General features: G+C 43.7%; 1 protein-coding gene across 1 annotated transcript; it reads left to right on the forward strand.

Moving 5' to 3' along the window:
• Positions 1-1,464: 1,464 nt before the first annotated feature.
• On the forward strand, positions 1,465-16,536 carry DESI2 (desumoylating isopeptidase 2). The gene is made up of 5 exons (XM_066178529.1): positions 1,465-1,882; positions 8,387-8,459; positions 10,326-10,419; positions 10,914-11,055; positions 12,902-16,536. Exons 1-5 carry the CDS (start codon positions 1,844-1,846, stop codon positions 13,133-13,135), a joined length of 582 nt encoding a protein of 193 aa, XP_066034626.1. The 5' UTR covers positions 1,465-1,843; the 3' UTR covers positions 13,136-16,536.
• The last annotated feature ends 4,836 nt before the right edge of the window (positions 16,537-21,372 follow it).

The raw sequence follows: 21,372 nt of genomic DNA on the forward strand, positions 1-21,372 counted from the left end.
GTCACTCCAGGCTACAAGTTATGTTTTCCTCTCCTTCTGCTTTACTTTGCATCTTATAGACAGAGAACAAACAAGAGACAATGAAGACTAGGTGATTTGTTACAAGTCATTCCAACAGTCTGTTTCTGTCTTCCAGTTAATGCATACTGTTAGTTGGAAATGGAGCCCCTGCCTTTTCAGATAAGGTTTTTGACCCCTGCAGATTTAAGAAACAGTCGTATTTTCCTCAGCATTCCTCAACATGGAAGCAACTTTTTCCCACGAAACATTTCGGTTTAATAACCACGAGTTTCCTAGCTTTTAGCCAAAGGAGCTAAGAACATTACCCAATGGACTTATGGACCTGTTCCCATATTTTACTGGCAGAGTAAGGCCTTACTGCCAACCTCAGGTTCACACACAGGTCCCTCGGGTGCCTGAATTACATATTCTGACAATCAGGAGCCAGACCTGTTGCAAGTTTTTGCTACAGTACCCATTTCCTCTAACCAGAGATCACTCCCCAAAGCAGGAATTGCTGTTTTACCTGCCCGCATCAGCTATGCTGTGGTATTCGAGGGACAAAGCTGTTCTGCACACAAAATGGAGCTCAGCAGCCAACTGGAATTTTAGCTAAGAAAGAGGGGCTATGCATCTAAATGTCTGCAGCCAGAAATGATAGGGGAAGGCAGGATACCCCTGGAGTGGGAACATCCTCTCTCCAGGAGCACCTTTGTCCCAAGGGCCTATCCACAGCCTGCTGTCAACAGCACCTTTTTTAAAGAGCTATGAAGGGGCACGGCTTGTCCTTGTAAGATTGAGTCTGCTGGAAGAATGCAATTTTTTTTTTCTCTCCTGCTTCTCTCCAGCTTTTAAGAAATGGATTTTTGTTTTGCTTTCGCTTGACGAGGTTATAGAGGAAGCTTACATGGCAAGGTAACTCTCGGAAGGTGCCTGCCGCCTTAGAGGCGGCGATGCCTTCACCAGCATCCATACGTGGGTTATCCCCAGGCCCGCACGGCTCAGGCGCTCTTTCTGCCGAGCCACTTAAAATTTCCGTTCTTCACCGAACTCAAACATGAAATGGCGGTGCCAGGGAATGCTGTGAACGCGGCCACCACCCGGACCGGGAACTAATTCTCCTCTGGGAACCAACAACCTCAGGCGCACGAGTGGCGGGCACGGCATGGCACGGGGCAGGGCAGGCGGGCCCAGCCGGGCAGCGGGGCCGTGCCGAGCCGGGTCCCCCGAGGCCCGAGGGAGCCGCCGCAGCGCTGACCGACCGCCCCGGACAGCGGCCGACGAGGCAGGGAGCAGCCCCCGGGGCAGGCCGCGGGGCGGGCGGCGGCAGCGCCGGGCACGCCGGGAGCCGCGTTCCCGCCCGCGTTCCCGCGCGGCGCGCCGGGAGCTGTAGTCGCGGCCGTGCCGCTCCGCTCGGGCGCTGGGGGCGGGCTGGAGCGGCTCCATTTTGCGCCCGTCGGCGGGGCTGCCCGGCCGTCCCGCGGCCCGGCCCGGCGCCAGGCAGGGTGCGGCCCGCCCCGGCGCCTCTCCCTTCCGTCCTCCTCCCTTCACTCCTGCCCGCCCGCCACCGGCACCGCCGCCGCCACCGGGGTGGGGCCCGCGCCCGCTGCCCCCCGGCTCCCGGTGCCGGCCGCGGGCTGAGCGCGTCTCCCGGGGGCGCGGCCCCGTCCCTCCGCGGCGGCGGCTCCATGGTGCCCGCCGCCCCCCGCCGCCCCGCAGCAACAGGCAGGACGAGGAGGAAGCGGCCCCCGGGGGTCCGCACCGCCCCGCCGCCGGCCTGAGCGGCGCCGCCGCCGCAGCGGGAGCCACCGAGCGGGCGGGGGGCGCCCGCGGGCCGCCGGCGATGGCGAACCAGCTGGTGATCCTGAACGTCTACGACATGGTGAGCCTCCGGCACGGCGCGGCGCGGCTCGGGGCGGGGGGCTCGGCCCCCTCCCGGCAGGGCGGCGGCGGGAGTGTCCTGCCCTGCGGGGCCGGGGCGGCCGGGAAACTTTGCCTGCCCTTCCCATGGCTGTCCCCGCGGGAGCTGGAACCGTGGGCGGCAGAGCGGGAGAGATAACGAACCCGGGGATGGGAGGGAAGGGAAGGGAAGGGGGGGGCCGAGGGCGGTGATCTGGGAGGTCTGACGATTTCTACAGCCCCTCTGTGACCTGCGACAAAAGTTTGCCGGGCCGGGTCTCCCAGTGACAGGTGGATCCGCTCCCTGTCGCGGGGGAAACTTTCCCTGCCGTGAACGTCCCTGGGCTGCGCTGCTCCCTCTGCTACTGCCCCAGAGCTCAGCAGCGGGGAGGCCCTGCCTTTCTGCTCGCGAAAAGGGTCCAGTTTTCCTGGAGGATGGTAGTTCGGGATATCCTCAGTCTCTGCAAAGATAAGAGCTTTTTTTAGCACAGTGTCAGTAAGGTGATTTTTTTCTAGACCATATTTTTTTGAATAGTTTTGTTAAGGCTGTGGCTTGGTAAAAATAAAAGAACTGCTCCAGCTTGATTGGCAGCCTTATGAGCTCACCTTCCTTCCCTCCTGGATAATCTTTCTGTGGCACCTACAGCAACTGTGGTATTGTCTTATGTTCAGCTGGAAGCTGCTCAAATGCCATGGTAACAAATGAGGTGTAAGTACCTGCATGGAGCAGGAGGTTTGGATAAGCAATCAGAAAATATTATCCCTTAATGCCTTTCAATCGCTGGAAATTAGAACGAGTGGCAGTAGTTCTCTGACCAAGCTGTGAGTCTACTGATAGAGGGACAGTAAGATGGAGAACTAGCTTCAGGTGACAGTGGTTGTGTTACTTGGCTTATTTTGGATAGGCTTTCCTACCACCACCATTTTAAAGTGAACCTTCGCTGTTCTGAAGGGCTGAAGGTGTATGGTAAAGTGTCAGTAACTGCTGGAAGTGAGAAAATATAGCTTGTTTTGCTTGGGAACAGTCACATTCAAATACTAAAATGTTTTAATAGCAATCAATAGGGGGCTATCTGGCTTGAAATCAAATATTTTTGCAATATCCCAGCAACTAGCCTGATTTTTGTCATTATTTTCTTTCACTCTAATACTTACCTTAGAAATCAATGTCCCTTTTTGGGGGAATCTTTAGCCCACTCCTGTGTTTGAGCTCGCTCTCCAGTGAATATAGCCTGTTACCTTGACTTGAGTTTCCTTCATTATAGACAGTGAGGGGAGACTGGAGACAGGAACAGTCTGTTCACTGTGATTTTATGAGAGATGGGAGGAAAAAAAAGGGGTCTTCACTCACCTGGCTGAGCTCATATGTGATGCTAATATGAGAAAAAGTCACAGTGTGTCTTATTTATACTAGACTTGAGGGAAGGATGCCCTGTCACATGCAAAAATATGACTTCCCTGGACTACAGTGTGAATATATATATTGGGGATCTCTTTTAGCATAAAAAAGATGGCTTTATATATATTAACTATAAATATTTGTACAGAGAAAGAAATAGGACTTCAGTTTCATGACTCTTACATAAGAATATCTTTGAAGTCAAGGCTTGACGCACTTCTGACTCATCGAAATGGAAGACCCACTGCTCTCACAAAGACCTGCTTAATTGTGCAGAGTGGGCTGTGAAACCTTAACAGAGTGGACTGACTCCTGTGTAAATGCCTGCCTGGAAAGTAGTGCCATGGCCTCTGAGAAACTCCATTCTCACTGTGGTGGTAGCACCGGCGGGGTGTGACTTCAGCATGTTCCTTCTCTTTCTCTACTCTCTCATTCATGTCATCCTTTCTTTTTCCTCCAGAGCTGAATTGCTGTGATCAGTTTTACTCCAGCCATCCCGGGAAGGTTGGCAGTCGACATGAGGGAAGTGAGGAAAAAAAGCAACAGGAAGGGTGTGCTTCTAAAAGCTAGTGTCATATTTTTCCTAAGGACATGTTGGTTTTCCTGTTATTATTACCGAGTCTCTGCCTCCGTTGAGAATTCACATAGCCTCTGAAGCCACCATCTGTGGAAGGAGCTTGCTGTCCAAAAGAAGCAGCCAAACCCATTTATTTGCAAATGTTTGATTACATATAGGGGTGACTTTAATGATTGAAGCTGCACATCACCACAGATCTTATACATAGTATAAGATGAAGCCACTAAGGAGAATATTTCTGCTTCAGTCCTGTTCATTGTTTTGTAGCGGCATGTACTTTATTTGACCATTAGAGAAACTGTTTTCCTTCAAACTGGTGAGAAGAACACAGGTTTGTGTGATGTCTGAAAGACACCGCCAGTGTTCATCCTTCATCAAACTCCTCTGCTAAACCACATCTCAGTCCATTTCAAACCAAAGCCTCACTTTCATGTTGCATAGCAGTTTTTACTGCTTGTACAACAGCCTGCTGCAGTCAATGGTACTGCTTTATTTGGGGGCACCACGAGTGGGTGGGAGAAGGGAGGAGTCTTCTGTAATGGGAGTTTTGAAGTTCTGTTTATTCACCAAACCATTCCAACTGTGTATTTGAGACATTAGCAGGTTTGCTTTTTGCTTCTGACGTTCCATGTTACTTGGAAATGTGTTTGGGATTATTTTGTAGTTTAGGTTTGGGGTTCTTCGTTTCTCTTTTGGAGCAAGGGACCATTGTTGTTCACCTGGTTGACAGAACCAATGTTACTGTAATAACGAAGAGCTTTATTTTAACCTGAAAGCAAACTGTGGCTTCATTTCCCAGGCAGCTGCTTAGATATGCAGGGGAATACTGAGTGACCTTGCTACTGTTGGAACTCCTTACAGGACTGAGTTTGTTGTTTTTGGAGGACATACCCTTCCAATGTCCTTAGTGCTTGAAAAAGCGAAAGTCTTTGATTACACCCAGAGTGTGAGGGCGATGCATGCGTTGTAGAAGAAAGACAACTTTCAAGCAGTGGTAACTTTATGGAGGGAGAGAAGCTTAAGGGTGTATTTATATGGTACAGTTCAGGCCTTTGAACATCTTTTATGATCATTAAAAGGGTAGGGTGAAGGCTTTGATACATTGTGTTTTGAGGACTGGAGTACTTTATAGCTTCATTTTAACTAACTGCTATTTTTAGGAGTCTAGTTTTTTCATGCCCAAGTAGTATCCTACTTTTTCCCTTGTAAAATAAGGCGATAACAAGCTAAAGTATTAATGTAAATGAAAGCTCTGAAGATATTTTTGAAGCACTGGGATTAGTGTTTTTTCTTTCATTGTAGTGACATGACTTTATTGTGCACGTAGAAAAATACTTCTCTAATATTTTCCTTATGATAGATTAAACCTGAAATCCTGTTTCACAAGACTGACATATTGCAAAATATTGAGGGTATGGGATTGCAGCATACTACTATGGCAAAATCCATATCAAGACTAAAGGGAATCCAGTTTGTGTAATGGGAACAAGGATGTAGCATCTGAGATCAGTTTGGGCATGTTACTGAACCAGTGAACTATACAGATGTAATTTAATTTGCAATCTTATTTTGTAAGGTATGTATAATCTTTTCAGCTGCAGCCAAATTCAGCACTCTTTGTTGCATTTGTCCTGCATTTCTTCCTTCAGTGAGATAAGGTATTCTGTTCAATGAGTAAATGGGACCAACTTTCCAATAGCTCATCCAGATTAAGTAATAATTAGATATAATTACTGCTCCTAGGGGGAAAGTAATTCTGCCTCATTGAAATTCTTTTATCTTCAATTAACCTATTCTGTTCTTACTGGAAATATGAAGCAAAGTGCCAGCGTGCTTCAGGCACTTCTTCCAAAGCTGCTGACTCTGGTTTTCTTTGCCACCAGTGCTCACTTTGTGCAGTGTAGCGAGCCCTGAGTGTTTAGGTGGCACCAGTAAGGATAGGAGCAAGCTGTGCTGAATACCTTGTTGGATCAGCTTTCCATCCTGTTCATCTGCTTCTGTGTGGATCAATGGGAAGGCTTGGGGACTCACTTTTCTCTCTCCTCCCTATGCTTTGTTTGGTTTTGTGAGGTTGTGGGTGGGGAGTACTGTGAATACTTTTTTTCTCTCATTTTCTTCTGACCAACTAGGCTTTATTCTAACAGCCAACATTTTCTAACAACCAACTAGGCTTTATTCTATCCCGGTGCATGTGGGGTATCCTGTGTAAGTTTTGTTTTCATAGAGCAGCCATAACCTTGCTTGGCATTAACAGATCCAGTGGGTACATGCTATGTAGGTCGTTTGGAATGCAGTGGCGAGGTTCTGAGTTTTCTGGCCACAAGTGCCCAGGAGAGGGACAGACGAGAGCACCAGAGACCTGTCTAGCTCAGTTCTAGATTAGGTTCATTTGGATACACCTTCCCATTAGACAAACGTACTTTGTTCCAGTGATGACAAACTGTACGTTGACTGTGCCTACAGTTTTGGCTATAAATATAAACCTGAAACTATTTTGAAGTGGTGAGCTGGTAAATTGGGATAGGAAGGGCATCAGAACTGGAATACATTTATGTTGCAGTAGTTCCATTTTCCTGGGGACTTTGATTTCACCTTGTGAGCAGAATCCATTTTTTAATTCTCACAAACACACTGAGATGAGTAGAGTTCGCATACTTCCCCTTTCTTGGGCTCTTCATATTCTCCCTGTTCTATGTCTTTCTAGACAGAGTAAATTAACACAGTGTATTTCTGGATGTAGTTTGTTCATACAGACTTGCTCTCTGCTCTTTTCTGGGGGGTGGAAGGAAAGAACTGCTAAACAGACTAAGGTGATGATTTAGTGTGGTCACCCATACTCCTCTAGCTAACATAGCACCACACTGACAAAGCCAGAAATTAAAGTAAATGGTAAAGTTTAGTCTTAAGCAAAATTTATCCATGGATCACAGTTGAGCTTTAAATAAATATAAGGCACAAAATCTGCCTTCTCTTAATTCGTATTGACAAAATTTCCTACAGCTGGCTTGTCTGTTTGTAAGTATTGGCACGACATGCTCTTTTTGCCATTTAACTTGTTTCCATTTTTATTAATAGCTTGTCAACCTGAGGTTTAGTGTATCATTTTTATTGGGAGACAAAAAGCTTACAGGCTGTGTTTGCAATGACACTGTAAATTACACACTGACTCCAGCCAGCACATCTTCAAGTGTGACACTTGCACCCTTCTACATTTTTATCGTTGGTTGTGCTGCATAGTGGCTTTGCATCAGAAAACACTGATTATGTCAACAGGTTGTGTGAAGAAGATAATTTCTTTTTTTCTGCCTGGTTGCTAAACCAGTATTAATTTACTGGGGTACTATCTCAGCCTGTGCCCTGCCTGCCAGTTGATTTTTTGAAGTCTGCATTGTAAAAGCTTGCAGAGAAGCTCTGGGAGAAAAAATCCTGTTACTGGAGTAATTGACATAATAATGTTTTCCTTGTATTTTCCTGAGGTTTTGCTCGCTAGCCCATTTCAGTTTTAAGGACACAACTGAGGCTTTTCTCTTTTTTAGACTTTGTTTCCGGTTCCTTCTCAAATTGTGTGTCACTTGAAATATTTTAATGCTTGGAGACTGATACTTTGAGGGTGGTGATGTAGGCAGGGAAAGAGTACTTTGAGGTTTTCCTTTTCCATAGTTCTGCATCTTTGAGGTCTGGAGGGTAACAGTTAGCTTCTGATAGACGCTGCTGCTGCTGCTGCTGCGGCTGCTGCTGCACTTTCATAAAAGAAAAGAGAAAGCATTGAGGGAAGTTTCCTTTCTGTACTATTTTTTCCCTTTTCTAAAAATTTTTCACTTCTGATTCCTTTTGAAATGCATCTGCTTTCTGTTGACTACAATACAAGTGATATATTGGAAACAAGTGTCAGACCTGCAAAGGACTTAAACCTGGTGTTTGGAGCCCCATGCATCAGCAGCCTGGAGAGAGCTTTCTCTCTTGTATGGTGACCTCTAATTGAGTATTCAAAGACAAAATAATAAGGTAATGTCAGTCCATCTCTGAGTATGTCTTGTGCTCCTCTGTTCTTAAGCAGGTGTGGTCCTTACTATTAATGACAGTCAGTGTGTATATCTCACAGTCTTACATTCCAATGTGCTTTGAAAAAAAATGTGCTCCCTAAAATTACAGCAACTGATTCTAGAATGTATTCCACCTAATGGCAAACTTTACAACCTACAGCTTGTTGACAAGTAGAAAGTTGATCTGGATTTCTCCCAGGTACAGACTCCTTGGCTGACAAACGTTGACAGCACTAAAACACTGGAATAGAACCTAATGGAATTAATTCACTGCCTACAGTTGGGGAATTTTAGTGACATTTTGTTCCTGTAAAATGGGTTGTGCAGTTTCCACTTTGTGATAGGGTTTAATACTTTGTGATAGGGTTTAATGCTTTTGATGGGGACAGTCTGCTCTGAGAAGACAAATCTGTACTGCAAACTAACTAGAGTTTTGGTTTGGTGTTTTTTTTCCTTCTTTCCTTTTAGTATTGGATGAATGAATATACTTCTTCCCTTGGAATTGGAGTGTTTCATTCAGGTATAGAGGTGTATGGCCGAGGTATGTACAAGAAAAACGTAACTTTTTGTTTCAGTAATACTGTTATTTAAAAAGCATTTTTCAGGTAGTGAGGGTAGCCTAGCTCCTGAAACCTGTTCATCTCTTTTCTCATCTATTCTGCCTCTGGAAAACAACCTTGGACATGAATAATCTGGTAGCTGTTTTGCATTATTTTGTACAAAGCTATGCAACTATGAAAAAGTGTGCAACTTATTCAGCCAGGCATAGAAATTTTTATTTTAGGTTTGGAAATATTTAAAAAAAAATACATAAAACAAATGTGTGCTTGTGTAAGCATGGTTGAATCCTTTCCTGAGTTTTCTGCCAGTACTTAGTGCAAGGAGTTAATTTTTAACTACAGGAACATTAATCTGTTGCAGAGAGGCACCTAAAAGTATATGATGCTCAGGAAAAGGTCTATTCCATTTTGGTAGGTTGGTTTGCTTTAGAGACAGTTTCTTTCAAAGGCATCCCATGCATACTGTTCATAAAAGATGCCCTTGTGATAAATGTGATAAATAACAGCAATGCTTTTCAGTTTTGCTAAATAGGTTGTGCTTGGCTGCTGCAGCCTCCTGGTCTGTTCAGGCCACTTTGAGCGTGCATTGCAGGCAGAAGGTGTTTCTGTGCACACCACAGCACGGGCTCAGGTCTGAGGTGTTTCTGCCCAAAGTATAATGACACTCCAGGGTGATGGTGTTGCTGAAAGTAGTCCAGTTAAAGAAGGAAAATCTACTGCAATGGGTTGGGTTTTTTTGGAATGTGTTGGGAGGTGAGGGGAAGGAGCTAAAGGCAGGGCATGCACTCCAAAGACCAAAGGTATCTTAAACTACATTTCAGCTACGGTAATGGTCACATTGGATCTGGTTTTGCAAGTGTTACCAGAGCAACAAATTAACAAAATAAAATGCTTATTGTTAAAACTTTTTCTTTTTGATTTGTTTTAATCTGACCCAGAAAGACCTGACTCTTAATAGTGCTGTGCCTGAAACCCAGTTTTTGAGCTGTGCCAAATACATGTGCCTCCCTTCCTGTTGGGATTATAGCAGCTTTCTCATATAGCAGGTCATGCTCCTGCTAGAACAATGACTTGCATTTTTCAAGGCACATCAAACTTTCTATTTATTTTTTTCTGTTGTAAAAAAGATTATCCACAAAACTGAGTGCTAGACTTGGGTGGTGTGTTAGGAATTTTGAGGAGAGGAAGTGTGAAGTCATGCTTAAAGCTTTTCATTACACTCTGGGTGCGGCATGCTCTGTTATCTGACAGACACAGAGGGAAGCTACAGCACACCAGGATACTTCCGTGTAGTGTGAGTGCTTAAGCCAGCAGATGCTGTGTGCAGATGCATGCACTGGTTTATTTTCTTGTTACAGTAAAGAACTGGTGACAATTGAACTCTTGCAAATCAAGAAATTTAAAGAACCTGTTAGGCCACTGCTCACTGCCACACTGAGGACTGTAGTGTACATTGAACAGAAGTGCCATCAGGCCTCTGAGGATGCAGTACTTTGAATCCCGAATTTAGATGTATGTAAGTGGAATTCTAAAGACAAGTATGTATAAAGATGTACAATTTAACTTGTAAATGCTCACTTACACAATGAAACAATATGGACATACTGCAAAGTTATTCAAGTTAAAGCTGTACACTGATGTAGGGAATTTCCTGTCAATTTTTACTTAGGCTGAGTAGTAACTGACAAAACTATTGATTTCCAGCTCATTTCCTTTGCTCCCCAAGTAAATAACATGTCTGACTGCTAGCTTGAGATCCTTGTGAAGTCATCTTCCAGTCAGTGAGCTCTGCTGTTTTTTACTGTCATCAGATGCTGATTTTGTTAAATCTGAGCTTTCTCTTTCAGAATTTGCCTATGGTGGTCATCCATACCCTTTTTCTGGAATATTTGAGATTTCACCAGGAAATGCTTCTGAGCTAGGAGAAACATTTAAATTTAAGTAAGAAAGATTACCTATTTTCTTGCTCTTTGGGAAAGCATATGAAAAAGACAAGTTGTTGCATTTAGTTCTGAGGATAGATGTATTGAATTGTACAGGATTTCTGACTTTCTGAGAAATTCATGTGTTTGCATAGAAATGAAACACGGACAGAGGTGATGAGGCAATGAAGTGTCTACAGCAAAGAACTTTTTTTAGCATACCATTAAAATCCTGAAATGCGTACAAATTTTGTGGACTTGTGGCTAACTTTTATTACTCATACAGTGTAAGCAATGCAGTAACTTTTTCAAGGTGGGTAATCAGCAAGGAAACATAATCTCTCATGATAAAGATGAAAGTGGTGCCATAAAATGGAATAGAAAGAACCTTTGTTGTTTTTGGAGAACAGAAAGATCTTGCTACCCACAGTGGAGTGACTTGAGCAATGTATGAACAGTAGTCACCTGTATCATGGGTGCCTGATCACCTTCTACTCTCTATTTCTCTTCTAGAGAGGCTGTGGTTCTAGGCAGTACTGACTTTATGGAAGATGATATAGAAAAAATAGTAGAAGAGCTTGGAAAGGAATTCAAAGGAAATGCTTATCACCTAATGCACAAAAACTGCAATCACTTTTCTTCAGCTTTATCTGAGGTAAACAAACATAGAGGTCTATGGAGGGGTGCTTTACAGGTGGCTACAGAGCATCCTCTCCTTCTAGCCCTTTGTAATGTTTGGTTTAATTTTCAACTTGCTATCTCTGTTGCCTTGGGCAAATGTCATCACTTTTCAGGTTGTATTTGTGCTTATGTCCAAAGCACCAGATTTTCCTGCTAAATATTGTTGTCATACAATAGCCTGTGTTAGAACAGAGGTGCATTCCTAAAGACATACCTAGTAAATAAAGTATTAACAAGATTTCAAAATAATTTTAGTTGGTTCAGGGATGCTACTGAAGATAGAACTACATGCTATTTTTATCAGATTATTTGTATTTCCCCACAGAACCATCACACTGTAAATAATTTTCAAAGTTACAACCTAGTGTTAAAGAATAGCAAAGGCATTGAAATTATCCAGATAATGTTAATCTTCTGCTTGAGAGGCTTTTGTCAAGTTACTGCTTTGCCAGCACCTGTGTCCTGGTCATGTGGATACTGGAGTGGTGATGCAGAGTATCTGACCGAGGAGTCGAACGGGCTTCACTTTTTCCCCCTTGGCTCTGCTGTAACATGATCAGTCTGCCAATATGATTGAGTGCCTAATCATTCACATGTGTATCCACACAAGGGAAAGGGTCAGGAACAAGTAACCCAGGACAAAGAGGGGAATGGAAACTTTGATTTTCATCGATAGCTGACAATCTCGGCTTGCCAGAATTGATTCTAATGTTTCATTGAAACACTCCAAAACAAGGATGGCTATTTTTCCCATGTGAACTTTCATATATTTTAATTGAGTTTTTTTCCAAAATAGTTAATGCATACTTACTGTAAAGCCCGTGTTTTATGTGGACTGATCTTCCACTGGTGGTGAAAAATTTTATTGAGATGATGATTCATGTGCAGTGCTGGTACAAGTAAATAGGGTGAGACACTGACAAAGCTGCTGTTGGTGTGAAATCTGGTCTATATGGCCATGGTTTTGCCATACTCGTCAGCTGCATGGTCATATTGTTTCTGGTTTAGGTCTTGTCCTATTTAGTGTTCAACTTGACTATAAAAGTGGGTATAATTGCAAGTTAAATGCTTCTCAGTTACAGCAGAGTAATGCTCATGTTCTCCAGATTTGCACTGTAATACCAGAAGTGACTATGGAGGTAGTTAAGTAAAATAGCTCACTCCTTGAATAGTGACAACAAAATTATTTAATGACTGATGTGCAGTAAAAATAAGTACTTAATGCAACTTTATAAATTTTTGAGGAGTTGAACCCAGCTGTGCAATGGATAGCTCCTCTTGTTCCAGTGAACCAAAGTGTGTGCTTGGCCTGTGTTGTAGGATAGTGATGTCTTGTGGAAGTCGTCAGAGGCCACCACAGTAAAGAGCCTCAGCTGTGTGTGTAACTCCATACAGCTCTGGTATTGACACTTGATTTCAGGGTGCTTTTTTGCCATAGTGGCGTTTCTCCTGCAGTTTCTGTTTCTGAGGAATTAGTACTGAATAGAAACCATAGCTTAACTAATTTCTGTGCCTCACGGAAGTTATTCAAAAAGAGTGAGGTGGTTAGGCTTTTCAGGACTTTTAAGAAAATCATAGAATCAACCATGTGTCCAACTTTCACAATGGAATATAGGTGTCTTTACAGGACTTGGAATGCTGCCTTTACTCATGGAGAAAGTTGTCATACTGCAGCTAACTTGGGTGCTTCTTGACTGGCATTTGTGATATGTAAGCTGTAAGACTGCTACAGCTTTTGCTGTAGCAAATGAAACTACTGCAGTTTCATTACTGCTGAATCCAGAAAACAAATTAACCCTTTCTTTTTCCTTCCCCCATAGATTCTCTGTGGAAAAGAGATTCCACGATGGGTGAATCGCCTTGCCTACTTCAGCTCTTGTATACCCTTCCTGCAGAGCTGCCTGCCAAAGGAGTGGCTGACCCCTGCAGCCCTCCAGTCCAGTGTTAGCCAGGAGCTGCACGATGAGCTGGAGGAAGCTGAGGATGCAGCAGCATCAGCTTCCTTGGCAAGCTCGGCATCTGGGTCTAGAACTGGACGCCACACCAAATTATAAGTCCTCCTCCAAAGTAGCAAATGGTTTGAAATACTTCAGTTTGATCTCTTCAGCAATTAACTTCCTGACAGAACATGAGAGCCAACTCTAGAACATTGTTTTTATATGCAAAAAAAAAAAAAAAAAGCTCTCATCAACCCCTGTTTCAGCTCAGGATTATTTACATAGTGAAAGGAATTGCTGGGAGAAAAGGGAATGATTTTGTGTGAAGCCACCCTTTTCATTTTCACCTGTTTGGTAGACCTAAGTTAACTTAACATCTTGCATAAAGCAGAACTTAAATTATTTGTTTACAGTATTGTGTACTGCTGTTTACAAGTCCTGTAAGGACTCCTGCTACCATGGAAGAAGAAAGAATTTGAGTCTGATTTAACTGTTGGTACAAATCAAAAGCAGTGATATGATGCCCTGGATGAACTTTCCCCTTTGTTTTCAAGATACAAGGCAGGAGAACATGAAATTGAGGAATGCCAGAAACTGTAGAATACTATATATGTGAACAGGGTACTGTGCACTTGAAGTGGCTGATGTAAACAGGTAGATTCCAGGATGTAGGGAGACTGGTTTGGTCTAAAATCTGTTCCTAGAAGTATGACCTCTACGTTAATGAAACTGTGGATTTTTGCACATATGAAGGGAAATTTCTATCTCATTGCAATGCACATCAATCAATTTCTTTCTTTCTCTTTTTTTTTTTTTCTTTTCAATTCAGCCATGGAGTTTTCATCCTGTCTTGTGTCTTTACTTGCAGTTTACTTCAGGATTTAAACATGTGAATATCATCTGCTAGAAGCATCAACAAATCTTTTACTTCTTTGCTTTACTTGATTTCAAACTTGTATATATAAGTTAGTACTTGTATTCCTGTTTTGTTTGTCTGCTTCATATAGTTTGGAATCATGTAAAACAAGCCATTTATGGTTGAGGAATGGCCTTTGCTTCCTGCTGCTGATTTTGCTTCATTTGAGTTTGTAAACATTCGTGTCCTTCTTTTTTTGAGCTATAAATTACTGCCCAGTTGTGCATATCCGCACAAATGATAGAAAAATCCTAATTTATTTTCCCACAGTCTCTATCTGTGGCATTAACTTTCTTATCAGATGTAATGAAGAAAAACCTGAAAATTGCTTATGCACCTGTGTGTTTACACAGCAGAACCCACTAATCTGCACACATAATTATATCTGAAGGTAAGAGATATTATTTTCTAAAACACAGAAGTATGTTTGCTGGTAGATTATAATTAGAGGTGAATTATAATTAGTGATCAGAATATATAATGGAATGCCTTATTCTTGTTAATTTACCAAGAGAATTAATTGTTCTTCCAATCATTAGTGTAAATTAGTGAGGTTCTATTGTGCACATAAGGCTACAGTAGCACAAATATGAGGGAGGTGAGCTTGAGTATTTTGTAAGACTTGCTGCCTTAAACTAACAAAAAACATACCATCCCTAAACTGATCAGCTCACAAAGAAGTGTTCATTACTAGAAATACAAATGATTCCTATGAGTTTTATTTACAGTCTTTTGCTGGGTTTAGTTTTTCTCTTAAATGAAATACTGACTCTGCAGTTTCTGCTGTTTAAAAGCAAAAAAAAAAGTCCTCTTGGGAGGCAAAAAGCTTCATGTTATGAATGCTCCTGGCCGTGAGTAGTGGTGCCACTGAACCCTACGGGAAGGTGCAGTAGCTGTATCATAGTAAGAATTCTTATGGTTGCCAGCTCCAACTTGTGTTAGAAACAAGTGGAAGTTTTTCTGCTGCCACCTGGGTTGAATCCTTCATCCGACAGACTTTAGGTTTTCACTTATCTTCTGTGATGCAGTGTAGTACAGAAAGAGATGTGCTCAGTTCTGGGGGGGGAAATCAAGTGAGACTCTTTCTGGAAAGAGTGAGATAGTAGTAAGTCTCCATAACTCTATTTTGGTACGTGTTTTAATAATCTCTTCTACCAAGTGGGAAATGCTTAACACTGGTGAGTCTGCCACTAACTTCATTCTCTGTTTGATCTCCAGAAGCTGAATATACTGACCCTCCCTGTTGAGTGCTTTCCACTCTGAATTTGAGTTCTCCTTTCCTTCTTTTCCCTGTAGTGAAAATGAATATGGTGGTCTCCAGTCAACTCTCAAGCATTACAGAACTGAATCTCACACTACTCACAGCTCAGACAACAGGCTGCAGACAGGTCATTTTGTCTCTGCTGTGCAGCTGTGGTAGTAATGTGACTAAGTCTCTTGGCCAGGGCAGGTCCTTTATTTCAGCTCAGGGTTGAGGCCACTGATCTAGCAAAGTACTGTAGCTTTTCCTAGACTTTAGGAAAAATAAATAGAATGAATTTTCATTGCTACCTTTTATGTACCAAAATCAGCTTTTTAGGCTTCTGATACATCCAGAGCGCTAGGTCACAAATCTCTACACCTTCGTTAACACACACAATTACAGCATGTACAATGCAAGAACGTGACAGATCACAGCACAGTTTTTATTTAGAAGTGAAACTGAGACTATTTTTTATAAAGCAGACTGGAAAGTTTGTAACAAAAACATTCATTTTATTGGTAGCTGTACAGGTGAAAATACTGTCTTATGCTCCATAACGACTTTGACTTTTTTTTTGTTTGTTTCGAAACCATCTGTTTGTAAATCCTGTGAGGAAACTGACACCTGAACCCTGAAGGTTGTTGGGTATTGTATCAAAGCGAGCAGTACTGTAACTTCAATCGTGTGCTGTCAGCTCAGCCTCTGCTGAATTGCCTGCAAGAAGTCACCCTGCCAGTGGTTACTCTGATTTGTTAGCAATAGAGCAAGTTACCTTTCACCAGCATTACTGCCAAGCAGGGATTACTTTAGTCTACTAATGACCACACTGTGCTAGGACTAGAACACTTCAAAATGCTGTGAGAAAGCTGGACACCTGTGGAGTCTTTTCCATCAAAACGGGTAGAAAAATATCACCACTTCAGGGTTCTGCTCTGTTTACTTTCTCATTCTTGTTTAATTTTCTGTGAGATAGTACCTTTGATATGTATTACATTGTTTGACTCAGTCATTTTATTTAAATGCCATTTTCTGTTCAGCAAGCCAAAAAAATCCAATGTACTGTCAGTGTGCACCAGTAACTTCAGAGTGGCTTGGTAAAGAAAAAAAAACATAGTTGCATTACTTCTAAAATTTGCAATGCAATTCTGATCACTATTGATAGATGATAATTTTCACGGTTGGAAGTTGGTTAAAAGCTGAATATCCACTGATGCATTTTTTGTAAACTTGTATTCAAGTTTACTACATAGTATTTGTATAAAATTCAAAGAATTTTGACTTTTGTTACCTGTACATGGCAACAAGTTGTCTAGCATCTTAAACTTAAATCCATCAGTTTATTAAAAATACTTTTGTAAAAAAAAAAAAGCTTGGCTCTGTGTGTTACTCCCCCTGTACCTGCAGCTTGTTTTGGCAGTGCCACCCAAGCTGATGTTTGACTTTGAAGGATGGTTTTGAGGACAGTGAGACTGTCCAAGGGTTTCCTGTAGTTAAACTTCAGGCTGTTAGGCTGACATGAGCATCAGGCACTGCGGCTTGGTTTGTATGAGGCATCTTCCCCAAACATCCCAAGCTATGGCAGAGTTGGCAACAGCCTTTGAGGACGTGCTTTGCCAGCAGTGAAGGGTGTTGGCGCTGGAATTTGCAAAGGGCAGATGAGCGTATGTGTTTTAACAGCAGAGAGATTCCTCTGCAAGCTGAGGGCACTGATAAATGAGAGTGCTGTCCTGTGACTGTCCGAGCTGGTGCTGTCCCTGCCCATCTCTCCCCACGGCTGGGAAGGGGATGTGTTTTGCCATGTTGTCCATGCTAATGAACATTGCCTAAGGCACGACCTGTTGGAGAAACTGCCCAGACACAGAAGTGTTCCCTTTTCTGTGTTTCCCTAATCACCAGCAGGCCTGCCAAAAGAGTTTGAGCAACTTGTAACTTATTGAAAGGAAACTTGGCACTAGTTAATCACTTTTGGCATCCAAGGGTCAGGAGTGCCCATCAGCTCTAGGAAGGTGATCAATACACAAAAGTACCTACTGCATTGTTTGCTAGTGGGTGAGTGGCTGCATTTAATGGAGGTGCTCTTGAAGAAAAAAATAAATGTTCCAAATGAAATTGTATTTTCTAAAAGTTTCTTCAGCCATGCAGAAGTATATGACAAATTTGTCATTGGAACAGCTTCACAATAGGCAGAGGTTTTTTATGGCTATAGCACCTTAGTCCTATCACCCACTCAGAATAAATCCATTCTTTCTCAGTGCTGCTTAGAGTGCAATGGAAATGGCTATTGAACAGTTCCTGACTTTCTCTGAAATCCTGTGGTTTGATCTAAATCAGATAATAAAAAAACTTCAAACTTGACATTGTAACAACTTGTCAGGGAGGCCATGGCAGTTCTTTGGAAAAGCAGCTGTATTCCACTGCAGCTCCCATTCCTGCTGGGCTAGAGTAGGGATCCTGTATTTTTCATGTGATCTGGTTCATTAAAATTAGCATATCGTGGACTAAACCAGGATCTAGCCATAAAGAAATGCAAGATCCTTCACTGGCATAGTTTTAGCTTGCTTTGGGTATGACAGAGGCTACATCTATCTCTGGCCCTCTGTAGAGAGCGGGACATTGCTCATACCAGAGTGGCTCTCCACCCATTCCATCGCTGAGCAGCAGCCTGGGACACACAGAACTAAGGGAACACCACTCCTTCTGCAGGTTTAAGAGGGTGGTCAGCAGTTCTTCTGGTCTTTCGAAAGACCTTGATCCTGGAATCCTCAAAGCAGCAAGCCTGCTGCACCTGCAGGTTACCTGCTGTGTGGCTTCCAGACGATGTGTTTGTGTGAAATGACAGAAATCACTGCTACTGTCTCTAAACAAAGCGAAGGTGAAGGAGGGGCTTCACGTGTGCCCTGCGGGAGCTGTTTTTCGTGGGCTTTAACTCACGATTTCTTTTTAGGAAGCTGTTTTTACCTCTCTTTCCCATTTCACCTTTACATGGCCTGAAACAAGGCATCCAGATACAGAACTTCAGGAAGCTGGGACTGTTGCTGAACTGTTCCTGCTGGGGCCCAGGACAGCTTGGGAGGAGAGTTAGGAAGGGGGCGAGAGAAGCCTTTCCCACATCCATGATGCCAGCCCTGTCTGCTGCTCCAGGCAGCGGTGGGGTAGAAGTGTGGGGGTTTTCAAATGCACCCCTTGTGGGGTTCTGCTGTGGTCCCAGTGTGGCTGATGGTCAATATGGGGTCCTCCTTTATGGTGAGACAAGTGCTGTGAATCAGACACCCGCTGGCCAAACAGGCACAGACAGGTTTTTATCAGGCTCCAGTGAAACGTGTCCAAACTCCCTCACCAGGAGGGGATGGGGGCGGAGGAGACCCTCTGTTCCCAGAGAGTGCCTGAGTGACGTGGCAAATGCTCCCTCATGTTTCCCAAGTCGGAATAGTCATTACTGTTAGTTCAAGCAGAGCCAGGGCTTTGCTCCCAGAATAAGTATAAAGCCCTATTAAACCCACCTAATGACAACACAAATCATGTTGAACAGAAAATGTCTTGTGTTCCCTACTCAGGCTGCAGAGGCTTGAGGGTTTTGTCCTGGTTTTCCCATTCCTAATTTGCCTGTGGGAAACGCTGCCTTCCCCCAGCCCTTCCCAGTGCCAGCACACAATAGCTGCTTGTTTTTTGCCTGGAAGGAATCACTGAGCCTTTAAATAGCTGGAATTTGGTTTATTTTTCTTCTGTACTTCAGCTCATTCATTACTCAGTCATAGCATCCTAAAAGTGAAGATTTCCAAAAAAGCATTGGCATTTGTCTCCTTTGTTTTGTTTTGTTTACCACAAAAAGATGCTCTGAATCTTAAATTTCATGCACCAGCCCAGTGTTAGTGTCACTAACTAATCCTGCAGTGAAGTGTCAGCTTCCAGCAAATTAATTCACATGCCATTAAGCAAACATGAACTGAGTAGTGAGGACTAGCAAGAGCTGATGGCAGTGTACCTGGCTCAAATGGAACTGTAAAGGTCAATTATATTTCATGTCAGAGACACTTGGAAAGTTTAGTAAAAGCACTGGGGAGGCTGTCCAAGCTTGCTTTTCCCTCCAGCACTCTGGAGTCGAGGGCAGAGAAACACCTCAGGGAGTGCCCAGTTTTCATGGATGCTCTCATCTCTGCAATTGCTTTCTTGAAGCTGCTTTGCCCTTCCAGGAGCCTCATGGCTTCTGTGCATTTTAAGAGGTTTAAAGGAAGGACAGACTGCATGGCCTAAAGTGCTGCCTCTGCCCGTGGCTCCCTGCACAAAGGCTCCCCCAGTGAAATGCCACCTGGTGACTGCACCCAGGGATGCCAGGCTCAGCCCATGCTTTTGGAGAGTAGGGATGAGCGTGGTGTGGGAACCTGCAATGGATCCTTCAGACAGACAGGCGGCCTCTAGCACCTCTCCAGCTGGCACTGAGCTTCAAAGGTGTATTGATTGGTGCTAATATTGCTGTGATTATTGGTGCTAATATTGCTGTCTCTAAATGCGAAAGAAAAAAGGGCTTTTGTACTAAATAAACTGACATCATTGTTTATTGATAATAAATTCATACTGCAGAATTAAACTAAGTAGAAAATGGAATCTGTTCAGAGCTTGACTATACATCTTCCTAGTCCTGGCCTGTGGCATGACCTATATGTACAGCACTTCCAGAGCAGTCACCTCCTGAGTCAACTTTTTCTCCCTCATCCCTGCAGATGTTCAACTTCCTAAATGGTCTCTGAGGATCTGCTTGGATCACGTAATCTTATTGGTCATGACACTCTTCCCTGACTGTGTCATGAGCTGATCCATACTTCTTCCTTATCATCAGGGGAGCTTAACTGAGAATGCAGTACAAAAAAATTCAACCAAAAGCGGCAGCTGAGCCTGGGTCAGACAAGTCCTCTCTCTCTGCCCAAGCACACAGAAAAAACAGTTCTTGAAGCCTGTGACATAGATTTGTGGCTTCTTAAGGAACACCACAGGGAACAGAACCTTCACCTGGAGAGAGGATATTTCTGGTAATAGTTAGGAAGAATTCCAAGAATATTTGTAAATCTAATGCAGTGCATATAGGGTTTTATTATAAATATACATCTTCAACAAGTTGACCTATAGGAGTATTCCAGCAGCAGTGGAATAAGGAAGTAAACAAAGTATATGAAATAAGTGGATTGGGGGGTCAAAAAGAAAGGGACACATGCACATTCAAAGCTAACCACAAGTCCTTCCATCACTGCTAAGGCTGATCCAGGGGTCAAAATGGGGGTGAAAACATCTACAGACCCTTCTTCCCTCTGCCCTCCCCTGGGTGCAGGACAAGCTGCCCTGACAGGCAGGATGAGGTGGGATGAGGAGGATGTGCAGCAGCCAGGAGAGACGCTGCACTCGGGCTGCTGCCAGAGGAATGAGCTGAAGCCTTTGAGTCTGAGCTTGTCCATCTCACAGCAGTGAGGAAAGGATGTGCATGTGTAGACTGAGGGAAGCCCATCCACAGGGGCCAGGGAAGGACAATCAGGTCAGCTGTCTTCTTTCCTATGCATGCTGCCAGTCGTTTCTTGGTTTCCATGGAAACTGGCTGCTGCAGAAATGATGTTATGAAAATTACTTCCGAGATTTGAAGCTAACAGATTTGCTTTGCTCTAACGGGAGCACAGAGACTCATCACTGTATTGCCCTGCGTGTGGTGTGAAAGTGGTTTCAGAGAAGTCGCAGGTACCCAAGGCAGCCTGCACCACCTGCCCTGTGTCACTGGCAGCCTCTGCAGCCCCAAACCCCAGCCAGGGGAGAAGGGGAGGAGGAGGTGGAGGTAGAGAAGGCCAAGAAGGAAGGAGCAGAGACTTCAGGATCCCATTAGCTCCTTACTGCTGGGTACAGCTCACACCAGCACAAGAGGCAAGCGCTGTTGCCATCTCTGGGGACAGAAATTTGTTGTTTGCCCTGCAAAGTCCAGGCCAGCATCAAGCCAGCAGATGCACTAGCAAGGTGTTGAGCATGTGGTGAGATATCCAAGAGGCTGCAAGGAGACACTGCTGCAGCACCTTGCGTGGAAATAGTAAAGGCAGCAGTGGTGGCTTAGAGACAAATGAAGCCACTGTGAGGCTGCCTCTCCCTCTCACCCAGGTACTGAGCAGGGACTCTTTATTCAGAGTTTGCTTTCATACACCGAGTGGTCAAACATCAGTCTTGTTG

This window comes from Chamaea fasciata, unplaced genomic scaffold (genome assembly GCF_029207755.1).
Source record: "Chamaea fasciata isolate MVZ Bird 193981 ecotype frontalis unplaced genomic scaffold, bChaFas1.0.hap1 SCAF_3, whole genome shotgun sequence".
Taxonomy (NCBI): domain Eukaryota; kingdom Metazoa; phylum Chordata; class Aves; order Passeriformes; family Sylviidae; genus Chamaea; species Chamaea fasciata.